General features: G+C 36.3%; 1 protein-coding gene across 6 annotated transcripts in view; it reads right to left on the reverse strand.

Moving 5' to 3' along the window:
* Positions 1-16,018, reverse strand: part of BCAS3 (BCAS3 microtubule associated cell migration factor) — a 485,527-nt gene that overhangs the window by 298,046 nt on the left and 171,463 nt on the right. For all 6 annotated transcript variants that reach the window (XM_045836907.1, XM_045836908.1, XM_045836904.1 and 3 more), the window contains exon 16: positions 2,239-2,389. In XM_045836907.1, the coding sequence (XP_045692863.1) occupies positions 2,239-2,389 (151 nt within the window). The remainder of the gene's footprint in view (positions 1-2,238; positions 2,390-16,018) is intronic.

Genomic DNA, 16,018 nt, shown 5'->3' on the forward strand with positions numbered 1-16,018 from the left:
CAAGTCGAGTATTCATTACAGACAGCTATATAAAAAAACTAAAATGAGTTAAAAAACCTCTTGTTTTGATAATGTACAATGGTTATATAAGAGAATATCCTTGTCTTTAGGAATGACATACTGAAATAGGTAAAAATAAGGGACTACTAAGTCTGCAAATTACTCTGAAACAATTTAGGAAAAACACGGTGTGTATATGTGAGTATGTATGAGAGAATGTGAATACTAAGGCAAAGATGTTAAACTGTTAACATTTGGGAAATCTGGGTATATTGAAATTCCTTTTACTGGTCTTAAAACTTTCCTGTAAGTCTGAATCTATGTCAAAAGTTTTGAAACTTGAAACTAAGTACTCATTGTGGGGGAAATATTAATTATTCTCTGTAAACAATACAGAAAATGCCAAAAGAATTAAGAAACTTGGCAAAAAGAAAATGGCTTCATAACTGAGATAAAAAGTAAACAATATGACACGTGTATCTTGAATACTCATTTCAAAGCATATAATTCAAATTCATATTATTTAATTCATTGATAAATAAGTATTAAATTATTTTTAATATAAGAGAGTCTAATATACATGCTCTAAAAAATCTAGGCATTGTGACCAAGCTTTTAAAAAGAAAAGGATGCTAGACTTATCCAGATGATCAGTTCATAAGTTACCACTATGCTGTACACCTGAAACTAATATAATATTGAATGTCAACTGTAATTGAAAAATTAAAAGGAAACACAATTGATCTAAGTTCATAAAGTATGGTAGCATAAGAAAACACCTGATTCCGTTTCTACCTATCTAAGGGCAGAGAGAGAGTAGCAAGAGAGAAAGTTAAAAAAGAGTGAAAGATTTTATCTTCTTATTATGGAAAATTTAAAATGTATACAAAAGAAGACACACTTTCCACCCCTCCCACAAGTATTATGGATTAAATTCTAACATCACAGAACTTCAGTCACTATGGAGAAGCTCACCTGAAAGAGAGCTAACTCTTTCCATTATAAAACAGCATAGCTGTTAAATTTTAAAAACAACGATCATAAACACTAGAAGCAGAACTAAAATTAAATTCAGAAACAACAATTCTTTCAAGAAGATTCACTAAAGACAAAAACTCCTAAGTAGATTGTGTACAATGCTGATTTGGGACCTAAGTTTGCTGTATTTCTCCTTTTCTTTTCCTTCATATGCAACAAACTCAATTTTATTTCTGCATTCAGCAACAGGATCATTTTATATACAAAAACCTGGGGAAAGGGCCAATCTCTGTAATATGGTAAAATGTGGAGTTCAAAGGCCTGGTCCCTGAGAATAAGTCATTCTCACAAAACTGCTCTCTGCAAACATTTTACCACCTAGCAACCAATACTAAGACAGCCAAATAATTAATCTATTCCTTTTGTTGGAAAGGCCCTGAAAACTATTTGAAGCCAAGACAGGGTTTTCTCCTGACTGGCTTAATACATAGTTTTAAGATAGTTGTTCCATTTCAAAGTAGGTTAAACCTCAGGCTTGCTTATTGATTAAAATGGCTAATTCGCCTATAGACATATGTATTTTCTGGTACAAATGGAATTTCAAGAGTATCACACAAAAGAAGCGATGGTCCTATATTTCCAACAGGTAGGAATTTATAAAATTTTTCAATAGCTAAAATACACACAAATATATGAATTGAAGTATTCTTCAAGTCTTTGAGGATGGTAATAACCAATCTTGAGTACAGTGCAAATCTTAGAACTCTGGCTTGAAAACTACCCATAAAGTCACATCATCCTAATAATAATAACAGATTATTATATGTACATCACACCTCCACATAGATGATTTTTTTTAAGGGTTACAAACATGGCTGTCATCTAAAGTCCTCTTCTTAGCATTTGTGTCAGTCAAAACTTGGGAGTAGTTACAAATCCAGATCACGTCAACAAAAAAAAAGGAAAATGGAACTGTATTTCCAGACAAAGCTACGGGCAGTAAGAATAAGAATAAGTAGACAGATCTGGTTTTTATTAGCCAATACTCATTTTCACAACTTGTCACTGCTTTGTTTTTGCTATGATGTGCATGCACATGGCTGTGCATGTTTTATACTTTGTACTTAATCTTCTGCCATTAAGTCTCATATGGGCTGGAAATGAAAAACATAATCAAAACCACCCAAACAAAAAGTGTGTTTAATTTTTATGCATCCAGTCCTCTACAATGGCTATTAAGTGTCAAGCCTGAGGCCTTACCCTGTTCGTTTGGTGATGGTCCCCAATGTCATTGGCTGTTTGATTTGTGCAAGAGGCATCAACACCATCAAGCTGGGGAGAGGAGAGAGCCGAGGGTTGCCGGGGTTGTTGTTGGTGAAATTATTGTAGGAGTCTTGGCTGTTTAGTTTCCCTACGAAAAGAAAAGAAAAGAAAAGAAAAACATCACCAAGGGTAGTTTCCTTTTCGCATCAGGTTTGCACTAACTCCACTAATCACTGAAGGAAGGTATCAAAGGCAGAACAGATTCTGAAACTGATTATATGCTTGGGTTGGAGTGACAAAGAACACTGGTTACATCCAGTGTGACTTGATTAGAGAGACTTTAGTCTTCGGGGATGGAGGAATAGAGGGTACCAATTCGGATAGATGTTAAATGATCATACCAATAACTATTATAAAATTTAATTATAATTTTATGGTATTATCGAGAAATACACAGGAATTTTTAAGGTACGAGTATATTTTTTTAAAAAATACAATAATGAAATGAAATGAAACAAACGAAATCAGATAAAACAAAAATCTCTCAAGTTTAAATGAAGGTTACCCCAATCCTACAAATATGGGTTTAGGATTCTTTTTCCTGATTATTGTTTAACCGGTGTCCTTAAAATATTGCCTATAATGTCCATTACTCCAATACTATGATACTTGAAGCCTGAAGCAAGGCAGGATCCATGATCTCTTTCATTGTTTCCATTTAAGTGATATTCTGGCCAAACATACACAGAACTCACTGAGGATTACATTCTAAATTTCAAAACTCTTATAACCCCTGTCCAGTCACCTTTTCCCAAGGAAGAATATTGATGGGGAAGCATCTCTGTAACAGTAAATAATCATTTTGCAGAGGGACTGAAGTTAGAAAAAGAACAGAAAAAAACCCTACTGAATTCCTTTTCTTTCTAAGGACCATCAGTGGTTTGTTGCCTTCCCCAATGGTCCATGATACCTCACAAAACTCACTGCTTCCACTTATACCTTGTCATTACCCACAAATCATCGGAGGGATTTTGATGGGGATTTCACTGGATCTGTAGACCAGTTTAGGGAATGCTGTACCCCTAACAATAGTAACTCTTCTAAGCCACGAACATGGGATGTCTTTCCACTTAGATATTAATTATTTTGAATATTGTGTTATAAATTCCAGGATACAAGTTTTACACTTCCTTGGTTAAATTGATTCCTATTTTATTCTTTTTGATGCAATTGATAAACAGAAGCATCTTCTTAATTTCCATTTTCAGATTGTTCATTGCTAGAGTAGAGAAATGCAGTTAACTTTTGTACATGGATGTTGTATCCTGCCACTCTGTTTCTTAGCTCTACTGGTTTCTTGTGGGTGTTTTTTAAGGATGTTCTTTCTAGAAGAGAATTTTACTTCTTCCTTTCAGTCCAGATACCTTCTACTTCTTTTGTGGCCTAACAGCCCTGGTCACAACTTCCACTACAATACTGAACAGAAGTGGCAAGAGCAGGCCGATTCAGTTTGAGTTCATTTCTGTGCATGGAGAGAGGCACGAGTTGAGGTCACTGCGTTCACTGCTTTGAAAATGGGTGTCCACTTGTCTCATCACCATTTGTTAAAAAGATTATCCTTTCTCCATGGAATTGCCTTTTCACCTTTGTCAAAAATCAATTGATCATATATATGTGGGTCTATTTCTGGATTTTGTTTCATTGGTCCGTGTGTCTGTCCTTGCCTTGATACCACATTTTCTTGATTACTGTAATATTATGGTGTTTAAATAGCATTTAAATACCATAGTAACATGGTATTAAATAGCATTTTCCATGTTATTTAAATGAGTTCAATGTTTACAATCCAAGAACTGATATAACATCTCACTGACCTAATGTTATTTTCACATCACTGTTCTCGATTTTTTTAACCATTTTAGACCCCCTTTATGCCCCTGCCCCCCACTGTTGCTCTTGATTTTTCATAAAAAGTATTTGTCCTAGTTATATGGTCAGCAATAAAAATGGTATTTTATAAATAATAGTGACAGTTCGATTCCCAGTCAGGGCACATGCCTGGGTTGCAGGCCATGGCCCCCAGCAACCACACATAGATGTTTCTCTCTCTCTCTTTCTCCCTCCCTTCCCTCTCTAAAAAATAAATAAATAAAATCTTAAACAAATAATAGTGACAGTAAACACACACATATAGTTATTTTACTAATTTGATTTTAGAAGACAAATTTATATTTAAGGGAAAAAATCTCCCCAAAAGTCCTAATTAATATATTATTACTAAAAGTCATTCTCAGAGACATTTGCTCTAGAAATAAAATGAATTTGGTACAGACGGAGACCTTCCACCCCATATCTAATGGTAGCTTCAGAGAGAGTGTAAATGTAAGAGAGACCTTTTAAAAAACCATTACAACATAAAGGTATCTTAAAAATTAGGATAAATGGCTTAACCAAATGTGTCTTCTTTCTTGGACACAAACCTATGGAATTATCAAGTTAAACATGTATAAATGTCTCTTTAACCAAATAAGGAAAAAGATAAGATTTTCACACAAATAAATTATTTATCTGTCTCCCCAATTTCCAATTCAGAATTCACATTAAAGTTAGTTGAAGCAACCCACACCTACTGCAGGGATAATCAGAGACAGCATTCGGAATGTACACAACATGCTCCAGGGGTGTCCAGCCTTTTGGCGTCTCTGGGCCACACTGGAGGGAGAGTTGTTTTGGGCTACACATTAAATACATGGCAACAAGTAATTAGAGAACATCTCATAATGTTTTAAGTAAATTTATGATTTTGTGCTGGGCTGCATTCACAGTCACCCTGGGCAGCACAAGGCCTGCAGGCTACAGGCTGGACACCCCTGCAGGCCATTTCATAAATTACACAATAATATCTACACTCACATAACACAGAACCTTATAGGTAATATGAAGACTGGAATTCCATTAAAATGTTTGACATTTGTAGAGGAATAACAAAATCTGTTTTACAGTCAAGTCATTCAACATGACTAATCATAATACTCTTAAGATGAATATAGATGTAAACAGTTTCAAGATTTACCATTAGGCAACTATGGTAATACTAATTTACATTTGAAATCAGACCACAACATTAAATGTGTCACAGGCTAATGAAATTCAAGGACTGTGTAAAACACACACATTTCACAAGTAGCAGTCAAATATATTTGTTAAGTGTCTTAGCCCAAGATTACATGCCATGAGCACTGCATTCTCTATTGTCACAAAGCTTACAGTCTAATATGCATGAAATAGGAATAATGAAGTTCTAATTGCTTGGTAGTAAAGATAAGTACACGTGGGATCAATTATTTGGAAAAGAGATCATGGAACAAACGGAACATGACCTAGGCTTTGAAAGATGGGAAAAATATGTGTAAGCGTAGAAGAGAAGAAGTATCCTGAGCCTGAAGGGTAGCGTGAAGAGCAGAGGGTGTAGAGCGATGCCACATATGTGAGCAATAGAAAGGAATCTAACTGGAGAAGATTAAAATGGAAAGCAGTGGGAAGATAAAATGATAACAGATTCAGGAAAACCTTTCAACTGAGGCAGGAGAGTAAAAACTTAGGTAAGTTCTTCAGCAAGGGAACAGTACAAATTTTGAGATCGTTGAACTTTATAGATAGGATAAGTGGTCTACAAAAACGAAGTGACTCACGGAGAAGCTCCACACCTTGTGGTTTGGTTAGCCATGACTGATCCCCCACTGGCTCGCCAGGATAAAGGACAACCTCAGAGAGGCATAAAAGGGATGTCAGACTTAACCTGCTCAGCCTCCTGATGGACAAATCAACATCCAAGTATTTATGGGATTTTATTCTTGGTATATGTGTTTATGGTGCAGCCTCTGTAATTCAGCCCATCGGGAAGAGTAAAGTAAGCAGGGTAAATTTTATATTGCTAAGAACAGAGGTAGTGTCTGTCTTGTACAGTGGTCTCCCTTATTCAAGGGGGATACATTTCAAGACCCCCTGTGGATACCTGAAACCGCAGGTAGTACCAAACCCTACGTATGTCTTTTCCTACACATACATACCAATGATAAAGCTTATGTTTGATTTATAAATCAAACACAGTTAAGGAATTAACATTAATAGTAAAATATAATTATAACAATATAGCGTAATAAAAGTTATGTGATGGTGGTCTCTCTCTCAAAATATCTTATTGTACTTTATGCACATCATGGATATGCTGGACAAAGAACTTATTCAAGACCCAGGCAGGATGAACAGGACAGTGTGAGATTTCATCACACTCGTCAGAATATGCACAATTCAAACCATGTGACTTGCCTATTTCTGCAACATTCCACGGTTGGACCGAAGTTGGCTGCAGATAAGAGAAACTGTGGAAAGCAAAACTGAAGGTAAGGAGTGACCACTGCATTTTACTAGATATGGCAAGTAGTTTATAAAAACAGCTTTAATGGAAGAACAAATGTGTTAATAAAATGGTCAGTGATGACAAGGTCCAGGGAGTCAAATTCAGAGAGAATGCTACTAACTCTGCTAACCTTCAACAGGATGGTTTCAGTGAAGAGGTAAGAAACTCAGATGGAAAGGGAAAAGTAAAGGAAGCACTGATAAAAATGGTAAAGGCGATGAATGTAGAACACAGAGTTAAAAACTTTGTGGCTGAAAAGAAGACATTAACGAGCTGAGACACTGGACCAAGCAAAGGTTTCATTCAAGTTCATTTGCATGTCACACCTGTTGAGCCTATTTGTATAAGGCCCTGTTCTAATCCTGAATAAGTCTAAGGGACTCCTACAGTGTTCATAACATAACAAGGCAGAAAAATTTATAAAAAAAAATTTTAAATAGAAGAAAACATGCTTAAAAAGATACCTGCAAATGGTCTCAAGAACAAAAGGGAAGGAGACACTTAAAAAGGATGATAAGTTACACAAATTTTGAGCACAGAAGAACATGCATGTTCTTACCTTTACCTTTCTAATAGGAAATTAGAGGATAAGATGAGAGATATGTGGACAATTGCATCAGGAGTTAGGAAAATCAGGGAAGCAGCTTAGACAAGAAACCTAATTAGCTGATGCATAATGATCACATGTACAAAAATACATTTAAAAAAACATCAAATTTAAAAATGAAGTTCATACTCAATAAATCAAATATACAAAATAGTATTACGATCCTTTCTTCTTTTTTGAATTGCTCAAAGTCTTTGGCTAAAAATTATTTTTCACTATCTCATGTATCATGGATTTCCTTTGAAAATGTGGCTAGAATCTAATAAACCTCCAGACTTATCTTCCACAAAAACTGGAGACTCCTCCAGAGTAGGGACAGCATCTGTACTAATCACTGACAGCTCAATAAAGATTTGCTGAATCAATAAAGGATCTGTTCCCATATCCAAGAAGTACAGGAAAATTTAGCCCTGTGAGCTAGAGAAAAAGAATTAATTTTGCAGGGGACTCAAACCACTTCAGAAGACAGCCAGATGCTGGAAGCCATGGTTTCCACTACTCTGCTTAGTCTCACATTGAGTAGGCCAGGAGCCTAGACTTCGGTAATTTTAAGAATAGATCTTCAGACACTTCTTTACAGTTATATTAAAGCTAAATTTCCAAGCCAGAATTTTTCATTAAAGTTTTAATATAATGAGGTTCAGTAGGAAGAAACTTGTAGCGTCCCAAGTCTTGCATGTGATTAAGTCTGTCTGTCTGTTTTATGTTTCAATTTCCCTTTAGACAAAGAGAGATGATAGCACTATTTCTTCACTGCACCTCTCGGGCATACATCCAGCAGTAACAGTAAAATTAAACAGTTAAATATAACCTTCACTAACTGTTCTTTAATAGGCTTTTTTTTTAATTGTATAAATACACTGAAAATAGCAGAGGTTGGTTAAACTGTAGTTTTAATAGTATGATTCAGAAAACTTTAAAATACATACACTACTTCACACCCCATTATATTTTCAGATTCCAGCTAGGACGAGACCTGCAAGTGACAAATGCTATGAGAATGGATATTCTCACAGTATTTCTGGCACATCCAAACAGAGGAAGTACCAAAAATCTCATGAGAAAATAAGCCCTTCTAAGACTCTCATCCCAGTTTTTTGGGCTTCCTCTATACAGATAAACTTCCATAAGCCTTCAGGCTTTCGGGTCTTTATCCAAATCCACTAGGGCTTTGATCCTTGAGAGGTTTGCCAGCCCCCAAGATAGACGGAGTTCTTTCGGGGGAAATACCAAGTCCCAATACAATGGTTTCTTAGTAAATTAAAGCAGCCGTTCTATTTAGGAGTAAAAAATCATTTAAAAGTCAGTATTTATAAAGCATCCCTTGATGTTGAAAGCTAGGATATTCTGTTTTATTTTCAGTTGTTTGTTTACATTATTATTGTTTTTCATGTTACAGCAAAGCACTAAACCAGAACAGTTCACATTGGGGTCTGACCACTGACTTTCTGTATTTACTTGAACAAGACTGCACACTTTTGAAAAACAAATGAGGAAAACAACCTCATGGGCTTATTAAAAAAATTATTCTTCTGCCTCTTAGATGAAGTATGCTGCAGATACCTTCTACATTAGGAGAAAAAAACTCTCAACCTTCGCATTAGTACAGAGCACCACCATCTGTGTGTGAGGCTGCCGCAGTATAATCTGTTCACTAAAAGTGTAACTCCAAAATGCCATCTTATCATTTACCTATTGCCCCAAAGTATGTTTTCCAAGACATTCTGTATATAAAAACACAGAGGAAAATGGATAAAGTTGAGGATAAAAGTAAAGAGAGAAAATAACAATGGGCTTTGTTGCTGCACCGGAGGGACAGCTCGTCAGGTCAGCGCTGCGGAGAGGCGTATTCCCAAACCAGCAATCATTAACGGGCTCACTTCCACAGGAAAAAAAAAAAAAGGCAGAGTCTGAAAACTCCGGACAAAAGAAATCCCTGCAGACAAAGTAAAAACAAATTAAAAGACCTATTATAAAACACAGATGCTACAAGGAAAATAAACTTTCTAAGATTTACTGGGCTTTGACAAACTTGAACATTTGTGGAAAAGACATCAGCAACAACTCCCAGGTAACGCGGCTGCAGAGCAAGACTCCTTCCTGTTTTATGTGCACCCTCTCCGCAGAAGCTGCCGGGCTGGCACTCTTAGCTTCTGGATGCGGGGATGTGAGGACATGTGAGTGTGGCACACGGCCAGCTGAGACATGTCTGACGCCAGCAAGATCCTGAAATTATTGACCATTTCAGATTATGCTAAATATTAAAGGAAGAGGGGAAAATAAGGCATAAATATAATTATATGCCTCATTCCTTCTCCTTAAAATAATCTCTCCATCCTACACCAAATGATGAACGAAAGGCAATAAAAGCAGTTAGTATAGCATTAAGTAATCAAGGGATCATAGTTGTAGACCAGAAAGTACCTTAAAAAGTATCATATCAGTGAGAAAGAAAACTTTAATAGGTTTCTAGAGGCACAAGCTACAGATTGTTGCTAATGGGGTAAAAGTAAGATTCTAGTAACACGAGGTGCAAGAAACTAAGAACAACAATGGAGTAAAGTAGACAAAATGGCATGTTTGAGGAGAATGGAACATTGTCCTCTATGGTCACTGGGGATGCAGGGATAAATATAAAAATGGCAAAGATTTATGTGTAAAAAAAACAAAAGGCCCCTAGGCAATGCTGCCAGTGCCCTGTAAGAGAGCCATGTTATTAGCAGGCGTGCATTATCGTCTCACTTTTTTTGATCCTTATCATGGACACAGACCTTACGCACTTCGGGCACTCCATTTCACAGAAGTTTACAACAGCAACCACCCTATGTTATACATCAGACTCCCACAATGGTATCATGTTCTGCTCACATCACCTCTCCCCCACACTCATCCACAAGATCCATTCTTCATTCTTATTCCAGGAATTAAGCCTCCCAGGGTCCACAGGCTGCTAATATTTTGAATTCTGACATTCCGAAATTGGATTAACAAAGGCACACTGAGAGCCAGTGTTGATGTGACACCTGGTACTCCTGAGAAGATCCTTCTGCAGCAAGAGCCCTGTCCCCAAGTATCCGGCCGTTGTCATTCTTCCCACAGTTTCCCAACTCCAAGCTCTCTGCGTGATATCTATTCCCGACATACTGCTCCCAAATAAAAACCCAGGCAAAAAGTTCACATGGGGCTTTTCTTGTGCTTCTCTTGCTTTTCACAGAACACTGAAACTTTGGGCCTGCTTTTAATATCCTGCTGTGGAATTGACAAGGATAAAAATCCAAAATATACCAGTGACTTTAACCATAGAGTTGAAAAGCTCCCAACATCCTGACTCTAAAAAAGAGTACAGTGGTAGCTGGTTTTGAACCAATCAGTGGAAATACGGGCTCTGAAAAGTTAAAAACACTGCTTAGCTCTTGCTTGCCCATCTAATTTAACATTAAGGCTTTCTCAGCCACTCGATAATTATTTAATCAAAACCACATAAAATCCTTTCAGAAAATATAAAAAGTATCCTGTGCAAATGGGAATTTCCTGAATGTGGGATGTTTGGGTTGGGATGGGAGTCTCTATTTCTCTTATTCTGTATTCTCCCCACCCCTTTTCTAGATGAGAATGAGAAGCTTCCCAGCGGCAGTTCCAGGACATTCACCCTCCTTTTTTGACCTTTTCTCAGGCATATTCCAGGATAATCTGTAATCTACTCAAGTAGGAAAAGGAAACAGCAGCGCCCTGGTGAGAAATAGTGCCTTCTGACCCACATACCAAACTGGGCGGAAGCAATGCTTGTTCACAAGAGCCGAGCAAGTAGAACATGCAATTAAAAGAAAATTAATAATATATACTTCTTTGGTAAAAGACTGTTAACACAACAACCAAACAGTTTAGGTGACAGAGTTCAAGATGCAAAGAGTTCAAGGACAATTCTGACTAGACATTGACTTGTTTCTCCCTGTAACCTTTTTGGGGAGTGCTAGATCATGGAGTAAAGATGCTGCAAAACTTTGTGTATGTCAAGCAAAAACACTTGTTGCTTTTTCACATAAACAATTCATGGCACCATAGATGTTACTATAGGTACTTCAGGGAAGGGTGGGAAGGTAGGAAGATAAATCTCCCACAAAACTGACCTGAAAACAAGAAACAAATCCTTCCTTCCTTCCTTTCCTCTTTTTTTTTTCTTTGCAAGATGGGCCTGCTAGACGTTTTTAATAATATTGTCATCACTTCTTCCCACAACACAAAGACTAGCCTGTATGGAACTTTGTACTAGTGCTTACTTACTAAATATCAGTAGAATTGCAACTTCTGCAGAATGACACGGCACTAGTTATTAAATAATTATGTATAGTTGTTTATACTAATGCAAACATTTATATGTACATTTTTAAATAAACAATTTGCTAGGTGGTTTTCCTTTTCTAGACTGAATACATTTTACCAGTTAATACTACCTTAATGTGCTCACGACTATTGCATGTAAATTTGGATATTTTTCCTTCCTTAAATCTAAAATAAAGTCATTAAATTTAGAAACTTCATACATAAAAATGAAAAGTCAAAAGGATCTAATTATTGCTAAAGCTATAGTAAGGACCATCTACACTATTCCAAAAAGATACTGAAGCAGGATTAGAATTTTACATCCCAAGGATTAGAATTAGAGTTTGGGATGCGAAAATAAGCTGAGGAAGGGAGGTGGGCGCAAGAGTGAGAAACAATGTTTACAAGGTGCCAAGAATACAATAGAGCCCAGGCAGGGGCGGGGGGCAGGGGGGGGGAGGATAAGAAATAGGCCCAAAAAGTTCCAAAGAGCACAAGGTGTACAGAGGCAGACAATGAAATATACCGTAGGAAGCTCTTGTGGCTACACTAACTCTCCACCGAATTTGTGGCACAATTTAGTCTTGATCACACAGCTAACCCAAATTTATAAAATGAATGAGTAAAATCTCCCTTCATAAGTGGGAAGTTCATTACCTTGGTTGACATTTCTTAGAGAACTCCAAAGGAAATTTATAAGCGCTGGTGCTCTTAATATGTAACAAGTGTTTGCAGGTTTTAGTTCATTTTAAACATTAGGATTGTAGTTCGCTACTCTTTCAAACAATCAAAAATCAAAACCATATAGAGACTATATTTAACAACAGGGGGGACAAAGCAAATTGTATAAATTAGAAGAACAAAAGAAAATGATCGTGGGACTTTAAAATCAAAATTATTCCTAAATCTAACATACTTACATACCCTCAAAATTTCCCTCTCTTCTGAAACTGATTTTAGGGACTGAGTGCTCTGAAGTGCTCTAAAGACGTTTACCTAAGTGAAAAATTCCCAGAATTAAAAACTCCATAATCTAGCATCTCTTAGACCACATTTGGGATTAAATGAACTCCCCAAAGTATAAATAAATCCTCATTGAAATTCCTTTCTGAAACACCCTCCACCCCGCTCTCCCAGGCTTATCTGCAATGAATTCTGTATCATGTCAACAGAGCAAACAGCACTCAGTGTTCGAGAAAAAATATATAGAAACTTATCTATATCACTCAACAAATACAACATTATTACTTATACTGTTAAATGTATAAAATGTGAAAGAACTGAGAGTTGGTTCTGAAGTAAAAGCATATACTTTGTTAAATATTAAATAAACTGCAGGATTTAAGGTATAATTTTTTAGACTCAGAGGACTCACATTTACTTAACATTTGCAGAACTTATCTTTTCCAAATACATTAAACATTGCATAGTCAAGGAAAATATAAATATTAAAATCAAAGTATTTTCTGTTGAATAAAAACTATAGTAGAAAATGTAAGTAACTTGACGAAAGATGCTCTTCTCCCCACAACTCCTTCCCCCTCCCCAGCCCCCACCCCATGGAAGCCTTCCTTCTTTTCCCCGTGACTCTTAAGGACATTTTCTGGCTCCATTTCAGCATCATGACTCAGGTCATGAGAAGTGTCAAAGATGCACTTCCTTCAGATGGGAAAGAGCAGCAGATTTTAACAACCATACAAAAATGGGAGTACAGTGCAAAAGGGCCAAATCAGCATTTCTGATAGCAGGGAAGATAAAACCTTTTATATTCACATGTACTTTATTTCCAGCTTAGTTTTCAAAAATCTGTGAAAGAGACTTGTGCACCAAAAAAAAGAAAGAGACAAAGAGAGAAAGAAATCAAAGTACATCATGAATAAGTAGTAAGTCCACGTTTTCTACACTGATTTTCCAAAAGCAAAACCATGAATTTACCTGTGCACATAGAAACTGCTTTGATAGAAAGTTCCTGAGAATGAGAACCACGAAAAGGAGTGATACCATGATCACACCTGAGAAATGCTGACTGTGCTTCTCTGTCGTTCTTCTGCTTAAGCAGAAACACTTCTTCCTAATCATCTGATTCTTGCCCAGAAAACCATATTCACGTATCAGTATTGTTGTTTCATATTTTCCCTCACCCATGATTTTTATCAAATGTGGACACATTCCAATAAACTCCAAAACTAGACACAAACGAAGTATTATTAAGCAGTTATTAAGCACTCCCGACTAGAGATGGTTCCGAACATTAAGAGCGGAATGGCCTGTCTCTCCTGAAGCTTCCAACAACAACACCGCCCACCTCAATCCACTCTCCCCGTCCTGAAATAGTTTCACTCGTGTTGCCTCATTCTAGCTTCAATATTCTCACCTGCAAAAACACATCATCCAATGTTAATAACATTTTCAATGAACCTTAAATCCTTTTCCTTTTCTCAGCCTCCTCCAAACTCTAAATGTCACTGTATGCTAAACCCCTAATATGCTAAGACTTGTAATACTTTCTATGTCTCAGTGTGTATAACCCCGGCACAGCTCTGGCCCCACTTTCCTTACCCTTTGTAGTTTACAAACGATGAGCCAATTGTCGCATTTTTATTTCTTGCTCAGGTTTTTTAAGTTCAAGACTATTCATGGCTGCTACTCTCCAGTCTGATTATTTCTAAATCTGCTTGCTTATTTGGGTGGTTGAGACGCTGGTCATAGTGTGTTCTAAGAAGCCTAATTACTACTCTCCTCTCTCTTTCCAATTTTTATAAAATCAAATTTTGAAAACAAAATATTTCAATGGAACCTAATCAAAACTTTCCTACTTGTCTTCCTCCCTGGAAAAGTAAGGCCACAGTAACATGCAAATAGACAAACCAAATACTCTTATTATTCTAATCACTAAACTAACTCCTTCAATTCCTTGAAAACTAACTTCTAAGTTCATTGCCACAAAGTCTCCACCACCCAACACTGCCTCTTATGGGGAAACGGACCGTTTGAAGGGAAAAGTGAAATACAAATTGTACTGATTGGGGTACCCTAATAAAATCACTAACCTCCTCATGCTCAAAGAGCTTCCAATCAGTTGGAAGGTTTGTTGGTTAGCTGAGTAAAAATAAAATCATGAAATAATTTAATAAATAACAACATTTAAAAATAAAGTAAAAATAAGAATGAGCAGCCAAGGATTTCTAGACATTTAGATCAATAATTTGGTTTAATCAGTCTACGATTGGGCCTGGATATCAGTACTTTTTTAATCTATTTAGGTAAATTATAATTTCAAGTGAGAAGCATTACTCTAACATGAAAGATAATGCTCACAAAAAAATTGGAAAACAGGTAACAGAGGTAGTACAAACAGCAAAATATGCTTCAAAAATTGTACCTCTTAAAGAGATAAACTACATTATGTCAGTCAAATAAAAAAAGAATGTGATAATAAAAGAAACATTCAGAGTAAAGAATATTAAAAACATTGTGCCAAAATAAAAATGCAATAAGGTTAGAGATAAACTGGGGCCACTCATAAAGTGAAACAGACAGACAGAGAAAGAGAAAACAAAAAGAAAGCTAAGTGTTCAATGTAGGAGATCCTTCTCCAACTTAGCATAATTTCCAGAAAGGAGAAAAAAAAAAACATCAAGGAAGATGCTCTGAAGAATTGAAAGAAGCAGCTTCTGGGGCGTGACCCCTAAGAGTAGGGTGGGGTGGGCAGCAGGGTGCCACTTGTCATTATAAATTTGTGGTATTATTAGTCTTTTATAACAAGTGCATGTGTTACTTTGATAAAAATTATATTAGATAGGTAAACAAAAACAGTAAAACTCTTAATAAATGTTAACAGAAAAGAGAAGCAGAGATTAACTATAAAACCTAATAAGGTCTCAATTGCAGAGTTTAATCACTCTGGTCCCATAAAGTAGAGAAGTTAGTTCCTTGAATAGCAACATAGAGAATCAAAGAAGGGAATTTTCAGAATATGCAGACACCACTTACTTAATTACTCCACTAAAAAATTTGCCTCTGTTCAACTACCTAAATTTATTCATAGGACCTAAGTACCTAGATGAAGTGCTAAAAATAGATATTAACTGACAGTAATACAGATTTGAGCAAAAGTAAATTTACAATTAGGAGTACACAAAGCAGAGAGATGATATATCTCTCTTAATGATATAATAAATATATCATTATTTATTAATTTTTGTATTAACAACTGTAAACCTACTTTTGCCCACTCCTGTATAGTTCAAAAGTCAAATTTTCTAAGCAGACTTTGAAGAACAAATCACAAAAAAAACATAGTAAGAAGGAAGCTGGGTAATTATAAGATCTCATAAGACATCAACATCCATAGCACATACCAGGTTCATGCCAGGGTTGCCATGATTCCAGTCCTAAGAAAGTTTAGAAAAGATCGCCCTCTAGAGGCA

The sequence above is a fragment of the Phyllostomus hastatus genome, unplaced genomic scaffold (genome assembly GCF_019186645.2).
Source record: "Phyllostomus hastatus isolate PE091 unplaced genomic scaffold, TTU_PhHast_1.1 phas_contig_210, whole genome shotgun sequence".
NCBI classification, from domain to species: domain Eukaryota; kingdom Metazoa; phylum Chordata; class Mammalia; order Chiroptera; family Phyllostomidae; genus Phyllostomus; species Phyllostomus hastatus.